The following is a 24,223-nucleotide window of genomic DNA, read 5'->3' on the forward strand; positions in this document are numbered from 1 at the left end:
AAATCTTTCATCACTCAAAGTTCACAGGTGTCCATTTAGGCCTCATATAAAAAGTTGATAGAAAGTGACATTTTCTTCAGTGGCTTTTTGAGACCCACCAAGCTGCCAGTCCTCTTTCTTTTTTATTTGCTTTCCTACTCGTTTTGCTCCTCCTCTGAGATGAGCACTGAGCATCTCTGACATCAAAGACCTGTCTTAAACACAGTCTGGCCTTCAGAATCAAAGTAAGAACTGGCTGCACAGTCGTGAACTGACATGATGAAGCTGCGATGACAGCCAATCAGTGACAGAAAACTGAGCATGACAATCACAGTGTGACTGTTTGTTTTGACTTTCATATTTATGGAATGATTTGCAAAAGCAGATGAATGATTAGAAGGAAGTGGGGAGAATGCATACTGGATGAACAAGAAAGAGATTCTGAGGTTAAAGTCCTTTGTTTGTTTGTGTGTGTGTGTTCAGTTCAAGTGGTCTGATTGTTGTGTCACAAAGCTGTTTATAGTGTTAACAGTACCATACTGTGCAAACGTGTTGCAAAGTGCAGGTTTGACTAAATGTGAAATGGGTCATAGATTTCCACCAGTGTTTAAAAATCATGACATACACTTGGTCGTTTAGAACATTTGATTCTAATTGGCAGGGGACAAGTGTTTGTTTGCAGTTCTGATATGCCAATATTAAACTAAAGGTATAAGTGTGAATACATGCAGAATAACTGCATATGAAGACACAGTATTTGCTAGTTACACACTACATACTGTATTTTACATCTGTAGTGTAGATTCTGAACAATGCACAATTCAAGTGGATGAGAAACACATGGTGGTATACAGTATGTAACCTTCAGAGCAAATTAATCCCAGGCACATATATTGAAGCAGACACACTCACACTCATTCTGTCCCTTACTCCCTGCTTGAACAACAGGATATAATTCAGAAGAGATTTCAACTAAGTGAACAGCATCCTCTTGGTCTCTGAGCTAGTTTTACATCTACATCATAGCAGATCTTAGCCTGATCTAAGCCATAGCCTGGGGGGATGGGAATGTTGGAGACAGAGAGAAAGGGACTGTGTTTTGATTATTAATTGGCATTAAAATTCCTTCCACGCCTACTTTAACTTTTAATGAGGTGAAAGTTGGCTCTCACTTCCAGTGGACCGTAGAGGTTCAGTTTGGAAGGCAAACTGCTAATAAAGGGTATATAGTCATGTTTAGGCAATGAATATTTTTTTCAAGTCGACAAAAGTTGAGGCAGAGGTAGAAGCTTGGACTGGACAATATTTTTAATCAGTGAATATAGTGTCCTCTTAGGCTTGTCCCAAATGCAATTATGAGCTTAGGCAATATTAATTATTTATTGGAAACAGACACATACTGTACTACACATGTGAGAACAACTGTACGGATGTATTCACACACTAACATGCTTGCGTGCATACAAAACTAAGGTGTAAATGGTTCCCAGAATAGAAATACATAACTACTGGGTCTGTATGTCAGATTAACATCTAAAGAAAACACATCCAAGTAACACTTTTGTTTCAAAAAGTGTTTTCCTCAGATTCATCTGAAATGTCTGATATTAACAATAACAAGTTGTTTATCAAAAAAAAAAAAATATTGGTGTCTCTTAAGGTAGCTGCATCAGATAACCATTTTCTCAACTATCTCTTAACTGATAGTTACACAGTTACATGCAATGTTTCTATAATAGGAATATATTGCTGAGAAAATATGGCTTCTTTCATCTCAAGATAAAAATCATGGGTCATTTATTTATTTGTAGGCAGAGATTTCAGGGGAGGCACAGAGATACAGTTTGTGCTCTTTAATGTCCAACAGATAGAAAAAAAGTTGTAAGCAAATTATTAGATTGCTTAATTTGAAATATTATCAATTTCTAAATGTATAAAACCAGTTGATAGGTTCTAGATGTGCTTTGACCTAGTATCAGTCCTTGCGTGACCACACTGAAGTAGTAAACAAATGAACAGGTCAGACATAAAAGACTCAAAGATTACAATCATTAATCTGCTTCATCTTTCTAAGGAATTACAAACATTATGCCATAAGGACTGTAATATCAGAGCTATGGGACGTATACTGCACCATGAGGAGTCAGTTTGAGGCTGGATATAGATGGATTAGATAGATTTAAAACTGTAGAGTTAGCAACAGCATGTCAATTTGATTTAACTGCAATGATTATCCATCTTTTAAAAACTTTTCAAATGGTTTTCTCTCCTTTATGAATTTATATATGGTCTCTAAAGGCTTAACCAAACAGTTCTTACAGTCTCTAGTTCTTTGAGTCAGGGTGAGGGAAAGGTCCTGTTTTAGGTAAATACATAGCTGCCAAAATATGATATAATAACGGTCGCCTTGATGGTGTTTAAAACATTTTTCAAGTCTTGTAACAGTTGTATTAGAAAAGGGAGCCATGTTTGACACAAGGGAATTTTGAGCAAAAACTGTGCTAAGGACCAGAGTCCAGCAATATAATATGTGCAATACACACAGACACACACACTCATTTTTAATTACCAAATATCTATTTTGTATTATTAGTTTTTCTTTCTCAAAGCAGGTTGTGCTGTTGTTTTTCATTAATATTTCATAAAGCACAGTTATTCCCTGCTTATGAAATCTGAAACATCACATTATTAAAGAGTGGAGAACACAACAAATACAAAAGCAACTCTGCACCCTTAAGCCATTCTGTAAACGACTGTGGATGGATCTGTATACCAGAAATAATCCAGATAGTTGTCCTGGTTACAGTTTACATTGAGATTAGGCACAGAAGGATTCTACAATTTGAAAAACAAGATTTGAAATGATATGAGTATTATTTTTCAAATGTGCAGAAACTTGGCCATCATCGGCAGAGGTAGCCAAAAGTATGGATATATTAAACATAAAGAGTATCCTACCATGTTAGCTTTGTTTAGTTATAATGACGCAAAAACAAACAAAACTTTGAAATATAACTTTTTTTATAGAAATTCACCCCTGCTGTTCCCGTGGCATACCACAGACTGTCCATTGGCTCTAATAGTCTGACTATCTCTGTCACACAGTGGTATTACAGAGCAATCAATTAACACCAACCACCACTGATGGCCCGTTCCGGACTTCAATTTAACATGTGCCTCCTCACGATCCACATTAGGGGCTCACAAATGTGACAATATGAATGTCGTCCTTCAGAAAGAAAGTCCCTCTTGCCCCCTTCCTGGAGCAGTGAAATATTGAGTGTGACACGGGAGTAATTGCATGGGAAGTAATCAATTAGACACACAGTTGAAGGAGACCTGAGGTCTGTGGGCTGCCAGGCAAGAGGCCCGACTGAATTCTGGTGACGTGCACTGAACCAATCTTGCCTCCTGTGGCAGAATTGCTCTTTCTTCTCCTGGTAGAGACAGTGAATGGAAGTCTCAGGGATCAGAGAAAGGCAGCAATTTTATGCCCCCCCTCTCAGCAGTCCCTTGTCTGGGGGAAACGCACTGACTCGAATCGTCCCTTTCACCTTGCCCCATCCCATCCTTTCATAAGATGCAAAACAGGAAAAGTTCAAGCGATGACAGCATACGTTCACTAAGATTTCACCCTCAAATAATTGCAGTAGGCTTTGGACAACACAGTAAGACTCTAACTCTCAAGAGTGGTACATAAAGTACAAAATGGTACAAACATTGCATTGAATGCGTTTGTGTAAATGGCATCAATGTGACAAATCAAGACAGCCAACTGAAATATGATGAGAGATTGAGAGCCAAAGGAAGAGGGGTGGAAGAAAGACAGAAAATGGGATAGATAAAGAGAGAGCAGATGGGCCATGAAGGAGTGGATAACGCCTTGGCGTATAACACAGGCTTGTGTACATGCATGCAACGAGAGAGGATCATTCAGCAGATGGGGACTCAGATTGGATGCTTCATTTTGGACAGACACAGCACAGGCATAGGGTGGTTAGAAAAATGAATCAACAACACTAAACAAATCTGAAAAAAAAAAATCATACAGGATGAAATGAGGGAATGCAGGGTGGCAGTAAAATGTGTTAAATCAAAGAGCTCATCTGTGTTGTGCTCCTTATTGAGGCTGTTATTATTTTGCCAGGGAAGCAGGCTGTAATTAACAAGTGAAAGGACAGAGGCTGTTTTGGGTCGGTGTGAATTCAGACGGAAGTTCTGATAATGTTTGCCTAAACAGAAGGGAAGACACTGTGGGTCATGAGGAACTCTGAAAATGTCAAGAGGTGGCTTTGTTTAAGCTTTTCTTTGGCTACAGGGAAGAAGAATGTATTTGAAGTTTCTCTCTGCAGCAAATCAGGAGGTTCACTTGTAGACCCCAAGAACAAAAAGAAAAGAAAAACCATGTGTGGATGTTTTTGTCCTTAAGTGGGAGGTGAGTCCCCACAATGTCATTACTATTAAACAAACAACACAACTAAACTTTCCACATGTACACAAAGACTGTCTTTTACATTCCCTATTCACTTCTTTGCACCCTTGTGCACACACACCATCCCTCAACTTATCCCAGCTTGACTTTGCCTTATATTTCATATTCATGAGGATAACTTGGCTAAGCTTGATTGAAAGGTGCATCGGAGGGAGTCCTATCCCTGCTCAGCCAGAGACCTCATCCACCACATCCTCCAGTCCCCTCAAATCCAGAGAGTTCATTCACAGCTCGCAGAGAGTGCACCAGAAAAATCAATAAGTGCAATGCTACAATATACTGGCGACAAATTGATTTCATCCAAGGCAATTTCGACCCAAGTAGAAATGCGGGTGGGTTTCATCACTGAAGGGGTCTTTTACTGTGCCTTCTCTCGTTTAGCCCCTTATGTAGTTAATACGTTTTATCCTCTTATATATGTTGCTTATGGATTATATCGATCATTTTACATTTCTCCTGGGAGCTGCTGGCAGAGGAACGATGGACTAATTTGACAGCAACATCAAAGGCCTTATAATGAATGGAACAGCTAGTCCCCAACTCACTAAAGCACTTAAAGGAAGGCCAGAGTTTTGATCTGTGCTGCTTGATGTACAGAAGTTGATCTATCTCGATGATTCAAAGTTATAGAATGGTGACAACTGCAGCAGAGCAATCTGGGACACAAATGACTTGTTTCTTCCCTCCAGCAAGAGCTTGTTTAACTGTCGAGGCCATCTGTGCAAAAAGCAGTGATATGATAGACCCCCCCCCCAAGACAAGTTTGTTGTTGAAGTTGATATTTCAGGGGTCAAAAAATTTAGACCTAGTCCTAAACAGCCCTGTGGAAAATGTACTTGAACTTGGGCTATTTATGAACTATTTATTTGTATCAAAAAATAAAAATAAAAATATAAATAATAATATTATATAATAATATAATAATATTATATTATATATATATTATATATATAATATATATAATATATATTATATATAATATAATATTTTATTAATATAATATTTAAAACAATATGTATTTTCTTTGGACATTAACATTGCCTCCTAAAATATACTCAGTATCCTAAGGTGTACCATTTAGGATTATTCATATCATTATGCATACTCCAAATGTACCAATTAAACTTTCATTAATAATCTTAGCTAATAAACTTAAAATTTGTGAATCAAGACCTATCCAGTATTTGGATAAAATAGCTTGTGATAAACAAGGTGTAGAAGGTATTAATCGCATATTTAATCAATATATTTCCTATATAAAGTTCATTTTCATATTTTATCTATGGGTTGTGAAAAAAGAATTATGTTGCCACTCAACACTATAGGGTTCTGCCCTCTCAATCAATACAACCATCACCATAAGCTTTTGTGATAATGTTGTAAGCTGAGGGCAAACTGATTTAGTTAGTAATTCAAAACTAGATTCTGATTTCATACAAATGCTATCAAACCCTAATTTTAGTTACCTGAATAAAATACCAAGGCGCATACCAGGGTGACAGCAACAACAAAAGATACTAGTGTGAATCTCAAACAGTCAGAGTTATGAAGTAAGAGCAGATTCAGGCCATGCATAACTTCCCCTCTACTTCATGGCTTGAGGCCACGGATGGCACATCAAACAGCAGCTTCTCACAGAGTCCAGCCCTGGCTCCCTTAGCTCTGGCTTCAACTTGGCACCACAATGAAAAGGACTGGCTTGGCAAAAATGCAGCTGTGGTGCTGGACAAATGCTATTCCCTAAGTATAGTGCAACATACAAGAAGGAATACAAGATGGAACATTACACACAAGCACATACTGTACTCCACATGCACTCGCGGACGGCTGAGTTGTTTCCTGTAACTCTGGGGGATCACCAGGAAGAAAAAGTTGAAGAGAACAATGAGAGACATCTAAATTATTTAGAAAGAGGGTTTGGAAGCGACAGAGACACAAGCTGTGTGATGTGCTTCCTCCTTACAAATCTAAATTAATTCAAAATAAATTCCATTCTTTCAATATTGAATGTGTACTTTATAATTATACAGAAGACAGCAGATTTCTCATGTTGCTTCAGTATATCCTTCCTATTCATGATATCATGCTCATATGTCATATATATATATTTATATCATATTATTTCCAAAACATCACTGGATGGAAGCATGGTTGCTCTGAACTATGTGCCACCAGTCCTGTTTGATTGCCCTAGGAGCTCATCCCAGTAGTGAGATAAGCAAAAGTCATTTAAAAAACACATTATACTGACATTGCTCATCAACAAGGACATGCATGGCACTTTGTGGTGCTAACTAATAAATCATTCAAATCTCATTTCTCATGCTCCCCTATGTGCAAAAGATAATAAGGGGAATCATTTTTGTTATGACTGCACTCAAGCGCAAAAAATAGAGAAAACATTTGCAGTGTCTGCACCATGGGGCTAAACATAACTGACCAAGGCTTACTGATAAAGATTCTACTTATTGTTATTCAACCAAAACACAAATTGCTTTTCTCTCCATTTTCACTCACTCAGAAGATTTGCGAGGTTGGATCTAACTTTAAAATTAGTGAATGACATCTCTGATCATGTATTTCACACATCATGAGTTGGCATTCCCTGACATTCTCGACTTAGCCTTGTAGTGGAAAAGCTCTACATTTATCAAGTCGAGAACTTCATTTCTTTCTGACCTCAGGGTCAGGATGCTCGAAGGAAATCCGAAAGCACAAGGATCCATTGCTCACAAAGAGCCAGAGCCATCCACATATGGCTTTCCTACTTACTGTAGTACGCTTTGTATCAGCAATCACATTAATTGTCTCTAACTTCTTATGGAACATGGTTGGGTCAAATGCTGAGTGGGTTGTAAATCAGACTCTTCACATACCAACAACAAAACACAGTACACATACAGAAAAGATTCACTCACCTGTGAGGTTTTTCAGGCCCAATTGGCGCAGGCCAAAGTTTCCATCACGTCGGTAGTTGAGGAAGATTGCAAGAGAGTAGCGGTCCTCATACAGCTTGGTTCCTCGGATGATCCTCAAGTTCTCCAATGGCAGATAGTCAAACTGGTTCAGAGCCACCAACACATAGCCTGTCACTTCTCGGATAGACTGTGGACAGATTTATTGAGGGAGGTGTTAGAGTATGTTTTACATGTTTAAACGTTACATAAATAAAAACACTTTAGGAACTCTTCCTGTCAAATGAAAGACATGACAGGAGAAAAAAACACTTTTTCTTGATAAATCTAAAATTCTTGATTCAACTGTACAATACATGTACAGAGGATCTGGAGGATAGAGAGAAAAACAGCTGTCAAGCTGCCGAGACACATAATCGACACGGAAGTTTGCTTACTCTGATATTACATTTGTGATTTTTAAACAAACATCAGGTTTTTGGTTGTTTTTTTCAAGTTCAGATGGGCTGAGGTACAGAGCTTGACAAGTGTTTAGGCATTACTTTTCACAGATTGTCAATGAATGCACTGATCATCATCTGTTTCAACAGAAAGCACGCAACAACAAGTCATTGCAACGTTTTCTGCTGGAGCTGATCTTTTATTCAGATATGTTTTCTATTTGGATAAACCTGAGATACTAAAGTGTAGATTGTCAGATGATGGGAGCAACTTGGTAAGGAGCATAGATCTTTCTTGTCCTGTGTTTAAAGGAAAAATATGTTCAGTATCTGGAGTGTATATCAACTACTACACCATCTAGCAGCTGTGCTGCCTTAGAAGCTATGAGTCCATTACTGCTCATTATTTCAGCTAACCAACAACAACTACTGTACTAGCAATGAGATACAGTGCATAGTTTTACAATGTCTCTACATTTTTGTAAAGCTTGAATGAAGTCACATATAGACCTAATTCATGTATAATATTTTGCTATAATTAGGCAGGCGGAGAAGACCAATGCCATTTCATACATTGAGATTTATGCCAAGATTGTTATGTATTTTGCATTTTAAATGTCCCAATCCCTTGCAAATTTGAGTAACTTAGTAGAATCAAGTGATGGGTTTATCTTGTATCCTTGTACAAATCTTATTTACAGTGTGTGCCCAGTATTACTAATTCAAGAAGTAGAGTGAATGGCAGATAATGAAAAAGAAACAAACAAACAAAACATGAAAGGGGGGAAAGCCACAAGTATGAGAGATCATTGACAGCATCTATCTTCAAGGTCACTCTCTACATATTCAATCATGCCAATGAGCTGAGTTAGAGCATCTGAGCGAGGAGAATTTGCTCCAGGGTTTGTGACCGTGCTGCAAAACTTGGCACAGGGTTCAGCTCTCATGCCTGGGGCGCGGCCTGGGGTGACTGAGCCACAAGGACAGCCACAGATTCACACTTTAAATGACGTTTAGGAGTGGATATAACAACTGTCGAGACTTTGGCAAGGAGCCACCCAGTTGGAGTTGCTATTGCATGAATCAAAGCGACAGGCTGTGTCCTCTTTCTCCCATCTACCCTCATGGTGGCTGTCATTAGTAGACAAGCGGTCAGAGAAGTCTTTCCACGCTGGCCCACTGATGCTGATAATCAACAAGTTTGTATGTGAAGTGCTGTTGCAGCTGATATACTGAGCAGAAATAAGTCCTAAGGAGGGCCCTGGCAGCGTAGTCATGGCGGCTGACAGCTGTCAGAGACTATGGCCATCAGCCACCAGTAAGTAAGCCACAGTCAGAGCTCTGTCATCATTACCCTGCTGATCACCATTAATAGAAACAGACGGGCCAGAGTCTGGTGAGTCTATGCGTATTTATGTGAAAGAGTGATGGGGAATTTATACTCAGTGTGTGTTTGTGTGCATGTGTTCATCTGTTTAAAACTAGCTGGAAAAGAATATCAAGTTAGCTACTTTGCGTAGATATAAGTGATATTCTAACATTTACAGAATAATGGTAGGTTATTGAGACAAGTGTGCATGAAGTACTTTGATGTTTTTTCTACATTGTGCTATCAGTGAACAAAGAGTTGAACTTTATTTTACTAGCCAAGATCTGAGGTCTGCTGAATGATTTACATTCACCCTATTAGGTCATTCCTGTAAGACAAGCACCAAGTCTAAGACGTCCAGAGACATTGCCTTGGGAACTGTGCCATAAACTATCCTTCCCATCAACAACCATCTTGCTACTTTTTTTTATTTTTTTTATTCTGTGAGCCTTTTTATTACTGCACTTGCACAGTTGCTGGTTTGTTATTTTCAAGCCACCAAATCAATACTTTCCAAAGTGCAGTCTTGCAGAGCGAAATAAAACGAGGGAGAAAGAAGATGGCAGGTACACATGCTTTTCTCTCCATAGATTGTTTGTTCAATAATGAACTGCATGAAAAAAGGGAAACAACTTGTAGTGATTACAGGCCCTTGCTGAGCTAATGGCCAAATCTGCTCTGCGTGGTCACTTTCATTAAACACCGATCAACAAAACAAGCAACCCCCACACCACCACTGGTGCAGGCCAAGTGCACCATATGCCCACTTCAGGGAAACAGGCACCTGAATTAAAGCAGGCTGTAACATACACAAGTCCCTGGAGGAATAGAGCTGGAATCTGATATTCAAAACCGAGTTAATACACAGGAGTTTGGCACAGGTGCCAATGTAATTTCATTTTTGTGTGTGCTCATGCTAAATTTATTCCTGAGTCTTGCATGGCCTCATCATTTTAGCTACAATACAATTAGAACAGTAAATTATCTGCTAAATATAACATGACCCATTGTTGTCCTGAATCTTTTGCAGCAAAAATAGCTTGATACATGTGCTCGTGACTTACAACCAGCCTCATCTCACTCAAACCCAAGTTGCAATGCAGTCTATCTTCATATTCTATTCCAGTTGTTAACATTGTCACATTTTATGATGATATAGGCACAGCAGGAGGGAGGGTGCAAATTCAGCAATCCCTTTTGTGAATTAATGTAAGTAGTTTGTTGTACAACTGCACATAGACATGAAGTGTGTAGCAACCACCCCATTCAACCGACCTCACCACCACCTCACACACACCCCACTTGCCTCCCATGAGATCAATGCGTCAGAGTCCCAATAACAGTGAACAAAAGAGAGAGCCAGATTCACTAGATTAACAGGGATTTCTCCCCTCTCCCTCCTCCCCAAGCTGGAGCATTTGTGAGCGGAAGTGTGGCAGCGGAACAAACCCCTCACTTGAGTCACTGAGACGTGCACGGCTTTGAAATCGAGTCCTTCAATCCTCAACTTCTAAAAGAGAAGGAAGAAGGAGGGACGTTTTGGGGTAGAGTCAGCGAAGGGAGGAAGGAGAAAGGATATAAGGAAAGAAAGACAAAGAAGAAGGATACAGTGCAGGAGGAGGAGCTCAGTCAAGTAGATCAGATTGTTTCTATGTATATTTGAATGCATATTTAAAACCACACCTGTTCCAGTTCAGGAAAAGTGAGAGAGACAGCAAAGGGTCTGAGGAGGGGTGGTGGAGTGTTATGTCACCATTAGCATGTTTGAAGAGACTAAACACACGTTAGCATGATTGTCTCTCATTTCCATACATATTGAGGTGTACTGATGTGCTCCACAAGGCTGCGGTCATTGGTGTCAGAAACACAGGAGTGTTTTGGGAGGGCTTAAGGTTTGCCTTGCTTCAGTAAACCCTCATCCTCTATTCCCATATCGCTTCCCTAAACTCTCTGCCTGAGCTCACATCCACGTCAGTAAACAGACACAGAATCCGGATGGAATGTCTACATGTGTAAGTGTGAAAATCCTCCGGCATTTTCCCAGGAGATCGTCCTCAATGTAATTGACAACAACCATTGCCGGTAATTGTCCCATTTTGAAAAGTAAAGGCTTTATTACTGTCTTGACATTCATTTCTGACATTAAATCGTTAAAGATGAGTGTTAACTCTTCATTGTGAATAAGTCATATCACTCAGGAAGTCAGTTATAATATGATTTTATTATACCATCATATTGGCGCTGTGTGAGTGCAATATTTCCCAGTAGGAGAGTTTTCACTGATGGAATTTGTGAGCTTTCTTTTCACTCACAGCAGCAGCACTGCCATGCTTTGCTTTAAGTCGCCTAAGTGCCCACCTCCAGCCCCAAAAACCACCAGCTCCCCAGTAACACCTCAATCCCTCTGGAGTGGCTCAAACCCAATGTGAGCCACTTCAAACACCTGCTGATGCTGCCTTTGATGTGTGTGCAAGAGTGTATGTATATGCATGACTCAAGTGTCTTTTATTGCTTGGAAAAGATTATTATGATGACTCATCTTTGAAGATGAATAGGAATTATGTCTTCTGTTTTCTTACATCACACATGTCTCATGAAACAAATCTGTGTGTGTGTGTGTGTATGTGTGCATGTGTGTGTTTGTGTGGCTGTACAAAGGAATTGTCACGTGAGATTAGAAAACAGTAAAGAGAACAAGCAACATGGAAGATTATAAACCTCTCTGTTGGTGTTCCATGTCCTTCCCCTGCCTTTACAAAGGGTCATATTTTTTTTTTTTTTTTTTTTTTTGGGAGGTGGGGGATTTCACTGGTGATTTCAATGAGGAAAATAAAATTAACATTTCCCTAATTTTAAGGTAAGCGTGGCCTTTTTATTTATTAAAAAAAATAACTTTAACAGAAGAATATAATGTTATAGAACATTAATTGTCTGAAATATTTCACTGCAATCAATGTAAGTAGCTTTTGTTTGAGATATTATTGGAGGGCATTGGCAAGAATGGGTGACTTTGAGAAGTCCCTGTTAAGAGTGTGTATGCCATGAACACCAAGGCAGTGTGCAGTGTTCAGTCAGTGTTTGAGTGTCATTGGTTGTGACAATGTGACAGTCTACTTGTCAAGCATGATGACAAGAAAGCCCTGTAAGGTGCATGAATCATTGACAGAAAACTCCATGATGTTCAAACTCAGAGAGGATAGGCTGACTACGGAGATGATCATGTAAACACACAAAGGTGGACAAAACACTACAAACACCTGTATTAAAGATCCTATATGTGAGCATTGTGAAGTAATTCAAATGTATTAACCATTTTTTACTGAGTGAACAGGATGTAACCCAAATTAAAAAACTAGTGCAGTGCCCATGCAAAATCTGTTTGTAGTTTGGGCTAGTCTTTCAGTTTTATTTACCAGACAGTAATAAAACTTGTCTGTCTTTCTAAATTAAACAACCCGTGCAGCCTCCCGATTGTATTTCAGCAAAAAACACGAATAACACAGACATATAAAGGTACTATCTAGCTACGTAGCCTACTGACACATTGTATAAGCACAAACATCAAATAAAATTACCAAATCAACTAAATTTGAGCAAGTTAACAAAATTGGGCCTTTTGGTTGTGCTTAGTGATGGATTTCATGATTTGTTGTCGAGATTCAGTTCCTGCTGGTCAGTTCGGGAGGAAGAATCGGTTCATATAGTTAGTTCATTAGTTCATTAGCCATGTTTCCGGTACAACGTTGTTTAGCTGTGAATCATAATGCACGGTTCTCAGCTCCTCGTTCTCAAACGATCATGCGAGCAGTCAACACAACACAGTAGTTCAAGGTAAATACATAGCTGCAACTTCATGATTATGTACAATACAACAGTGGCTAATGTGTATACACCTTGACATTAAATTTACATGTATTGAAGATAAATAGACAATAGACTCCGGCTAAATCAGCTAATTTGTTGTCTTCATTTTTTGTTCACCTTCAGCAAGGGCTACAATAAAGACCCAATATGCTGACAAACATGTTTAAAAGCTTGGCAGAAATAATGTAACAAACTGGGCTACGTTACGTTGTTATTAAAAAAAGAGAGATTAAGCCCAGATACTTAAGTCACTCCGTTCATATCTCTCCTGTCGGTGTCGTTCAGTCAGTGATTCGCTCTCATGGGCTCATAGACACTCAGGAAGCTAGCACTTAGCTTAACATTCGCTAACACTCAACATGATGGTAAGAGATGTCCTGGAGGTAATGAAGCCCACTGTGGACAAAATGAAGGTGATAGTGGAATTCTTTCATCAAAGCATGATAGCCACAGAGAAGCTTAAGTCTTCTCAACATGCCCTGGCCATTATCAATGAAACCTGTTTGTGCTCAGATCCAAGAAGAATGGGAGGCAGTGCAAGAAACATGGACTGTTGTGGAACCCTTTTAGGTCATTGTGGAGATCAGTGCACATAGGTATTATGTAATTGCATATCACAGGTGCATATTAGAGGTGAATGTGAGTGAGGAGACAAAAATAAAGTGAATAAAGTCCATATACCACATACTAAAATAAAGGATTTTCTGAGTTACTATTTTTTCTTTTTTTTTTTTGCTACATGAGTGCTTCCAAAATGCTGCTCCTGTGTAAGGGCCTGCAGAGAATAATACTCCACCAGCAGAAAGAAGGAACAGTAACCACAGGGAAAATGCAAGTGTTGGTGACTGTTCTATGTGCATCTATAGAATGAAAGTTCCACAGTTCTCTATGAAACCAAAATATAGGACCCGAGGTTCAAAAAGCTGGCCTTAAATGACAACTATGCAACAGAGCTGTTGATGAGGCACTTCAAAGAGTAAGAGCAGCAGCAGCAAAATTTAGACCCAGCAGCTAGCCAGCTCCATCAACAGGAGACCAAGAGGGTGAAGAAGGAGCAGGGGGACTAGAAGTGCAGCCATAAATGTGTGCTGTTACGAGGCTCTTTGATGATAGTGCAACAGGAGACACAGCATGAAGGAATCCCTCAGCAGATCCTATCTTGAGGAGCCCCTTATCCAAAGAGCCACAGACCCGCTGAGCTGGTGGGAGATGAAGGCTTCAGTCTACTCATGACTTGTCAAGGTGATGGCAGGGAGACTGTGCATCGTTGCAATATCAGTCCCTTCAGAAACAATCTTCTCCAAAACAGGGCAGATAGTAACAGAAAAAAAGAAACCAGATCAGTCTTTCTAAGCTCAGGCACTTAGTGTTTCTTAATGCCAATCTGAACCTTTAAGTATCTGGATGTGAGAGTGCTCACATAAAGTTCAGGTTTTCTTGGAAGGACACTACAAAATTCCTGCCTTTTTTTCTCAACATATTCATCAATAAGCAATTTGTGTGACCACGTGAACTCTGGCATCCATACACTCTCATACACACCATCAGTGCACACACACTGCTATAAAGCTTACAGCTAACGTCTGAGTTCATACACTGGCTGTGTACGGCAAATACAGATGCAGATGTACACAGGCACAAATGCTTCGGTTGTTAAATTCACACACAAATGTAACCAACTCTGAACGAGTTGTGGGGCAAGGTAGGATTTAGGCAGATACTTGTTCCAAATATTAGCGGTGAAGATGATAGCTGATGTCATGCAGCAGGCGGTTAAAGTGCTTTTTCACAAAGTCATGTGCCTTCGGTTGACGGCCGATGATCAACAGCTGGTCACCAAGAGCAGTGTTCAGAGGACCTGCATGTATGTATGTATGTAAGAGCTACAGGGTTGCCTGGGTGCTTCAGAGCTAGCTGCAAATTTGGTTGTTGTTACTGTTAGAAATAGCAATAAGGGCCTCACAAAGGGGACACCAAATGTTGGAACCTAGTCGTAACTAGAAATAATGGTCTCACTACGCAGCACCATAATGTTTTAGATCTAGTCTAGTCACAGAGACACCAAAATATAGGGATTTACTAATCACTAGAAACCATAATGTTGGTGATAGCCTTGCTACAAGGCAACCATACATGTAAGACTAGAAAGGAATGTGTTTGGTTATTAATAATGACTGTTGATGACTCATGGCTCCTGACTAAGGAAATGTTTTGTTTTTTAGAAAAAACAACAGTTCAGACGGAGCGGCTTGTGCTGTGGCTGAAGTTCAATTTATAGTGCAGTGATTACATCAGTTTGAGAAAATTACTAAAGGGGACGCTGTCTTGAATCAAAATGTAGTTGAACTCATTCGGTACATTCGGCTCACACCTACATTTTACTGAAATTAAAGAATAATCAATTCTAATGATTAATATGGGGCACCACTGTTTTTTTTTGTGATGCTGTTGTTGGCACATCCCTGTCTTCAACTACATAGATAGACCAATAGATTTTACAGATGTTCCACAAAACCTAAAAATGACTTGTTTAGTTTTTGTGTTTGACGGCAAAATAAAGGGAAGGACAACAATTGAGGAATTATTTTGGAAAATGGAATAAAATCAAACACTAATATTTTGACTGTGACTGAAATGTAAGCGTGAGCTGAATGTACCGAATGACTTCAACTACATTTTGATTCAAGACAGCGTCCCCTTTAGTAATTTTCTCAAACTGATGTAATCACTGCACTATAAATTGAACTTCAGCCACAGCACAAGCCGCTCCATATGAACTGTTGTTTTTTTCTAAAAAACAAAACATTTCCTTAGTCAGGAGCCATGAGTCATCAACACTGATGCGCGTGGGTTGCTGCATAAAGTGGTACGTTAGTCTGGCACTACCATTACTGTTCTTAATCAGATTCTCCCATTGAAATTAAAGGATGACTCTGCCATGCTGGTAAAATGCCTCCCATATATTTGATAAATGGGTTTAACACATTTAAATGATTTAGGTTTAAACCATACAGTCAAAACCATGATTTAAAACTAAATATACAGCAATGTGCTTTATGTGCAGTAGTGAAAATAATTCATCTTTTTTTTCCTCTTTAAAAAAAAAAATATATATATATATATATATCCTGAATATTCCTTGCCTTTCAAGGGCAGGTAAATATAGACCCCACACACAGAAACCCATATACTTTCTCTCACTGTCTCTCATCGTGGCAGCTCTTTCCCATTTCAGCTCTGTGACAGTTCCTAAATTTACGTAGAAAGCCCACCATCATTAAGACCGACTTTCACCTTTGGCAGGAAAATAAATACTGTGGCGTTCACCTTATGCTAACATCAATACAGAGTAAAAAGAGAGACATACTCTTAAACAGGACAGCACCCAATAACCAACTCCAGTTATCAAGCCAAGATAGAAATGTCCTGTTTTAGAATAGGGAATGACTGCTAATAGGGTTGTGTATTTCCTGAAAAGAACAACATTAAAAGGTCAATAATTGCCAAAAGTCATATTAAAACTGACAAACTGCTCTGTATGCTATTACTTGAAGCTATGATAGATATAACGACACTTAGCATGGTTGTAGCAGATTGGTACTCAAAGGTACCTTTATTTACTTCCCACACTTCTATAGCTGGACAACACCAATAATCTCATGTTATTGTAGTAGTTTAAGTGGACATGTTAATAACTTGAAATGTAATTCCAGGTGGCAGGCAGCATCAATTTCATCCTCCATTTGTCTTCAGCATCCTACCTTGAGGAAAGAGATGAAGACAGATAGAAGGAGTGAACAGTGGAGTGACACCCCTTCCCATGAGGAGAACTCGCGACTCCATCAGAGCACCGGTAATGAGTGGACTCCTGTGGGGAATACTCCAAATGGACTAATTTGTAATTGATTCAGTGCATTAATTACCGTTCTGGTTACGCCTGTGTCATGGTTAATATTGTGCCGATCTGACGAGGCTGGGAGGCCCGTCTGCATTGGGACTGTTCGGGTGAAGCAGCCATTATTCAATTATGCCGCACATATCAGCGGCGAGGCAAGTCTTAATCCGAGAGTAATCACTTCCCCACGCTCCCCTACTATGAGCTGATGTGTGGGAGGGTGGGGTAGGTTGGGAGTTAGTCCTAGATCCATGTAGCCCATGGTTAGCTCCTTAATCAGGCCTGGGAACTAAATCCCATTGGCACTTTAAGTTTTATTTCAGTAGAAGAGAATTCTGCCCGATAATAAAAGTTTACAGTGATTACATTGTATTGGTGATGTGTCTTGACTCAAATTTACCTTTGTGACCTTTTTATCAATGATTCTGCTAAGAACGTGAGACATAAGTGTGTACATGTTATGCAAACTCATCAATATACGATCATAAAGTCAAATTTTAACAACAGTATGTCACCAGTAGGCCAAAGTGAGGCCGTAAGAAAAAAAGATAACCTTTTAAAAAAGTAATTGATATGCTGAAGAGTCAACGTATATGGTTTTTTGCCTCTCTTTTCCTTTGGTATCCTTAAACATGACTGACTGGTGAACATATACATGATGTACAAATTTAACTGACACAGGTAGTGAGTAATAGTGCACATAGCTTTCTCCCAAAGTGTCTTTGTTGATACAACTTCTTTTCCACCTACAGGCTCAGCAAGATGGATGTTTATTATTCTTAAGTCATTATTGTCTATTGCATGTACTTGTATCTCTGTAAATCAGTCACTTTGTAAATGTGTTAAGAAAAAATAGAGATAAAATATGAAATGCTACTTCTTTACAATTTATATAACATATTTAAACTCTGTATTACGTTATACCGTGGAATGTAACTCTTTACATGTAATATAAATATGCAGGGTAACAGATGTTGCCAGCGTAATGCTTTAAGTAGTACTGTAAGACTAAGATATGAGAGGAGAGGCCATTGGTCCTCTTAAGTATACCATTCTTCACTGTTGGAGTACAAATACCTTGGTAGCAGAGAGACTTAACTGTGATTTGTTTATAATGGATGCCCTCTTTGTAGGTATAAACACCAATATAATCCACCAGCCATTAATTAGTGTGTGATGTGACAGCGAGACTTGTTCTACACGATCAACTAAGAAATTGAACGTCAAACTGCACTTTAATGGTCCATTTTCTTCTTGGTGTACAAAAACTTGATGCAACAGTAGGCAATTAGTATAAGTGGCTCAGTTTAGCCGCCTCATGTTTACTTCACACTGTAAAAATAAGGAACTGAGTGCTGTCCATGTAACTCATCAAAACAGACCATGTGCATTTTCACTTACAAAAACAAGTGAAATGTACTCTCCTTTTTCCCTTTATCAACTTTTAGTTCAACAGCAGTCTGTTTTCAGCCCTGAGCAAGGAGAGAAGATAAAATAGAGGGCTCTCTCTCCCTCACAGTTGATTATATTTCTGCTTTGATCTACAGCGGCCATCCCCTAACCATTTTCTAAGAGTTTGGACCCAGCACAGCACAACAAAAACAACACCCACGGCCTTGGGAGTAACCAGACTCCATTGTGCCCTTCACTGAATATTTCAGTGCGGCTATCTAAAGAGTGCCTGCAGGTGCTTTAAATCATCTACTGTCTACTATCCACTCTATGAAGCACATTTACTTTCTATTTGGACAGGGCATCTTAACACAGAAACATAGAAAACATTCATTCTCAAACTAAGGTCCCAGCATCTGCAGGAAACCTTCTGGGCATTACAGCAGGTGATTATAAATGATCTCTGAATGTAAGATTGAAAGTGTAGGTTTCCCTCTCATCATTGTGCAATGTAAGCTGTACAGATCAGACAGTTTGGAAACCCTAAGTTTTTTTTTGCCAGATTTAAGTGACATGCCATTTACCCTCTGGGGGTATTATGCTGGTCTTAGTATCATCAAATTAGAAGTCTAGTCAGACACTGTTGTGTGGTGGTGGTGCTGGTGGGGAGGTGGGGTGGGTCACACAACGTTCCTGTTACTCCTGCCCTCCGCTACTACCCCAGTGAGGTTGTTAAGCATTGCTGTGGGGTAGCCTCGGCCACGCTTAATGGCCCTAACAGCATTATTAGCTAATAAAGGTTGATGGGCCTCACAGCTCTATAAATTTAAGAGGACAGGAGAAGAAGAAGCACTGGCTGCTTTAAGGTGAGGTTTCAGTCTAGGAATTTATGTACCTTCACAGTCACAACCTGCATAGGGATCATGGTAGCATTTGCTAGTATAAAAGTCTGCTGGTTTTGTTGAAATAACAGTATTTATTAAAGTCTAAGACTGAAGAATGTTCTTTCATAAGAAAACTGACAGCTGATATTCTAAAATCTAAACTCTTGTCCAATTATGCAATATTTTCATAAAAAGATTCTGTCTTAGGGCAAAAAATAACATTTTAAAAGCAATTTGAGTTGGTAGGGCTCAATCACACTAACTGCTGAGGTGCTTTTAATCTGGGTGTTGATGGTTTAGAGTGTGGAGTGGGTACCTTCTTACATGCCAGAATGTCATACTCATTATTAATAAAGAATTATTTGCTTTCTTTCTTTCTGTGAATCTCTTCACATTTGATAATGGCACAAAGGGTGAATGCAGGTCCACAGATTTTGAATACATTCATGCCATCTCTCATTTGTATTTTGTATTATGCAGATGACAAGTGGCAAAAAACATATGTGGAGTGAGCAAATGTTCTTCCTGAAGTAATAACAGAATGCTTTGACCTGGAGCGCTGTCCTTCCTTTTAGGGTGAATTTACACTTCTTTCACACATGTATCTGCTAGCTCATTGATAACTGATTTCTAATTTGTACATCTTATCTTTATGTAAGTGGGAAAAACATTCAAAAACATGACATGACAAACAGGTGTTACCATCAGTAATACCAAGCACCAAACAACACAGATGAATGATTTGGATAAAATCAATGCAGTTAAAAGTAGAGCGTGAAATAAGAAAAGGTTCAAACGATATGGCTGGCAAGACAATGTGCCTTAAAATGCCCTCTTTACATCTTGTCTTGTCTCATCTGAGTTAAGCGATGGCCCAAATAAACTAGTATAAGAATGAAAGAGAAATAGGTGATGTGGCCTCTTATTCTGACCACAGAGGATCTCTCTGAAATTGAAGATAAAGGTCTCGCTCTCTCCACAGGGAACCAAGGAATCTGATTTCTGACCCACTTGGCTGTCCTCTCTCTCTCTCATATACAGACACACACATACACACAGACTCACACATAGAGCAACAGAGTGGTTGTATCTAGCCCATGGAGCTTTATTTGGCAGCCAGAAACCCAGATAACAATCATGTTTAATTAAGATGTTGAAGTGTTATGGTGGAATTAGAGCAGAACACTTTGAACTGATGTGCCTTTCCGAATGTTACTTGGAGATCATGTTAAGCAATAACATAAAACATATTAGCATATAGGAGCATGTAGGCGAGTATAGAGGAACTTTTAATATTTCAGAATGAAGAGAGATGTCTATGGTAAAGACGTCTCAGAGGTCTTTTACGTCTGCTGTGAAAATTTACAGCAAAAGAAGTGCAAGATCCAAATTGTTCCCTCCCAGTAGTATCTCAACTCAGAAAATGTGTTCATGTGCCAATCAGATACTGGTGTTGCCAAACCTCACCTTATGGAACTTATTTGAATCATTTTTATGCAAGGTAACATAGAGCCAAGGATTGCTGTGGCACTTTCTGAGACCACATTAATGCAACTGATGGCAGGAACACTGAAATTTATAATGACACTCATCATAGACATTACCCAATCTATTTAATATGCTCAGTATCAGCACCAAAACAGATCTAATGTATTGAAATGAATCAGTGTGACCCTGGAAAGGTCCTATTTAATACACTTAAAAAAAGACAATTTTTTTTTCCAATTTGGAAAGGATGTTTTAGAGAGTTTATCAGCTGAAAGTTCGCCAGTTGAAAGAAGTAATTCTCTCTTTTGTGTAATGTTTTTCCGACCCTCCTGAGACAGAGGCCGCTATCAAACATGACACAGTTGTGTGTGTATGCATGCGTGTCTCTCTGTAAGAGTATATTGGTGTTGGGCGCATTGTCGTCTTTTTTAGGGCTAGTAAACGGGAAATGGGGGAGCAAGTTGGAGCTGTTACAAGTAAAAAATGATGAATATTTTAATTGTTTTAATGGACATTTCCTGTTTGAGCACCAACAGTACAGTGCATGACATAGAAGTGAACTACTTCACAATCAGAAACTGGAGCTGTGGCCGGACCCTCTGCGGTTTCAAGTGTGTCTCTATATCTATTAATCCATGTTTTGTTTCTCCTCCTCACAGTAGGTGTGACTTTGACCACACCTGGAGATGATATTCCAGATGCATAAGGGTACTTCAGATGGGTTATTGGTTGCCTGACTGTTGTTTTAAAACAGAGTTGAAAAAGTGGGAACCTATCCTTTAATCCAGTACTGTGCAAAGTTGTGATTGGATTATTGCTGTGTTATGTAAGAGCAAAGCAAATGGTTAGAGAATGGTCAAGTGCACAGTGAATTTGTAATTAAACTGCATGATATCCGTATCAGATTTCAAATGACTGTATGTGGAATATCTTCATATATCAGCAATCTGACACATCATCCCAACCACTCTTCAGTACATCTTTGAACTGCTATTCTCCAATCAACTTTCCCTCTATTTTTGTCTCTTTGTCTCTCTGTCTTTTCATTGAATTGTCTCTTTTGGTTTTATCTTCTTTTTTTTTAACTTTTCCATATACTGCAGATGTCAATGAAAGAGATGTAGAGAGCAATTTTTGCCTCCCAGATAGTTGTGCACATCTAGACAAAAGCCTATGTAATTACAGTTGTAGTCACTGGTCCATTAGTGATAAAGACATGATGGCTCACATGGGTGGAGCTGGCACCGTTTGCTCCCTTCAATGCATTCATTGCATGGTAAAAGCTGCAATTATACTAAAAAAGACTCTTTCTAATTCTCTATCTCTTGCTGTTTCTTTATGTTTCTCTTTTTCCATACACTCCCTCTCTCTCTCTAATCCTCTTCTTTTGCAATTCCTTTATCTACAGTGTCCTTGTCAAGCAATGGGATATTATCTGCATAAAACAGTGTCATCAACTCAATGAGCAATTAAGTTATTCTCTCATCTATTTGGAGGAAGAATCTGAATCACTCTGAATAGAAAAAAAAACTCCACCACTACCTCCTAATAGGAGGATTTTTGCTTTCTTTTGTGCTTCCTCTTCAAATGACACAGCATTACTTTTGGAAGAGAGATTGCGCGAACAATGAAGTCCCCTGTTGCATGGCTCTAGGTTTGGCTATGGAAGGCCTTTTCTGTATTTCAGTCACAATAATGAAGCCCTTATTTGTCCCACAGTCAGCCCCAAATAGTCATACCTATACTGATTGATCAAATTGCCCACCCTGTGAGAGAAGATGAACAAAGGGGCATTATGCTATTAAACAAGTTAAGCAAGGATTACTCACTGTAATGCTGTGTAGAACTCACAGAGTAAGAAAGGACTTATAGGAGGCCTATGAAATTGGAAACCATACCATAACTCGGAAAGACTTCACAGCAGTCATATAAAGTCAGTAGCGTGCTAATCCTACATAAACATATGGATATCCATATGACTACATATGGTGTCTCTGTAATAACAAACTACAGAATTATTTTGTTATAACAGAGGGCCTTTTGAGTGGTGTTGTGTTGCTGTTCATGTGTAGATAAAAATACAGCAAGATGCACTATTTGTGACAAGAGTGCCACTCAGCAGCAACACGAGTAACCTCTTAACATTTTTAAAAACAACACATCCTGAAAGTTATAAGGAGAGAGTAGTAAAAACACATGAGTATGTAGGAAAATGAAACTTTTTTCCCCCCCAGATACTGCTATTAGGAAGTGTAGAATGTTCTCATTGTGTAAAAAGATAATTTTCTTTTTTATGTAGGCTTAAAAAGATTAGGAAATATTTAGGAACGATCCAAAACAAAGAAAATAAAATGTCAAGATCTTTCTGTTTGGAAGTGTCAGAATGCAATAAATAACTAAATACAAAAAAATAATGAGTTTTTTGTTGCTGTGGTTTTCTGAACATTGCTGTCGGGAAGCCTAAATATTTTAACATGGAGAAAGTAGAAGTTGCTCTGAAAAAATCATGACCTGTTTAAGAGGATTAAGAAATCTTCACGAAAGTGCAAATGTGCTCATGTTTTATGTTGCTGGTATTTTAATTCATTTGATTAATATTTAAGTCATTTATTTATTGTATTATTTAATAATAGTGTTTCTATTAAATACTAGACTATTTGCTTTACTTATTAACAGAAACAATTCCATTTAACTGTACTCATATTTCTTTTTGTAATAAAGTTGTTATTAATGTGTCATGTGATTTTACATTAAATGTGTGCTGTCTGCTGTTGTGATGCATTCTGCCCTAAACACACACTGTGTATTCATCAAAATGATGGTGCAGGCTGGCATTTTGTGTGTCGTTTGTGCATCTATCTCTTTCTTTCTATCTTAACCTCCACCTGCTCCCCTCTGGACTACTCCACCTGCTGATGTGTATTCATCTCTTTCTCTCTCCACTGGTTGTGTGGTGCCTTGTGTGAATGATTGATGTGTCTTATTGTTTCAGTTCATCTCCTTTGTGTTTCCTTGCAACATGTTCCCAGGAACATGCTAAAGATTATAATATGATTTTATATGTGAGGTTTTCTTAGTTTGTCAAAGCAAATATTTTGGAATCAAGATCACTATGTTTACTAAGTTCACTAATTTATTTTAGTGAAGTCACATAAAAATCCCACTGCTGAACTGTGGCCACTGAACTCACTTTGACTCACAGAATGTGTCTGGAGGGCAGTCACAGGTGCAGTCACTGACTGCGTAATGAGCTGCTTTGTTAGTAAATCAGACACTGAATACATGCACATTGCGGCTGCAACCTCAATAAAAACCGCAGCACCCATCTGCATTAAAATCTGGCCTTGAGAGTTTTTCATGAAGGTTTTCTTTAATCAGTCTTTCTGAAAAGCTAAAACATGTTGCCTGGTTTTATGTTCATGCTCTAAGTCTAATTAATATTTCTTAATGAACTATATAATAACGTTTTATCACCTTGAAATTTTAGAAGATAAAAGATAAAACA

The 24,223-nt window shown here is 38.7% G+C and overlaps 1 protein-coding gene across 1 annotated transcript in view; it reads right to left on the reverse strand.

Annotated features, from left to right (window-relative positions):
• The window catches only part of LOC128367544 (receptor tyrosine-protein kinase erbB-4-like), a 319,149-nt gene that overhangs the window by 125,837 nt on the left and 169,089 nt on the right, over window positions 1-24,223 (reverse strand). The window contains exon 3 of the mRNA XM_053328130.1: window positions 7,390-7,576. Within this exon, the coding sequence (XP_053184105.1) occupies window positions 7,390-7,576 (187 nt within the window). The remainder of the gene's footprint in view (window positions 1-7,389; window positions 7,577-24,223) is intronic.

This window comes from Scomber japonicus, chromosome 11, assembly GCF_027409825.1.
Source record: "Scomber japonicus isolate fScoJap1 chromosome 11, fScoJap1.pri, whole genome shotgun sequence".
NCBI classification, from domain to species: domain Eukaryota; kingdom Metazoa; phylum Chordata; class Actinopteri; order Scombriformes; family Scombridae; genus Scomber; species Scomber japonicus.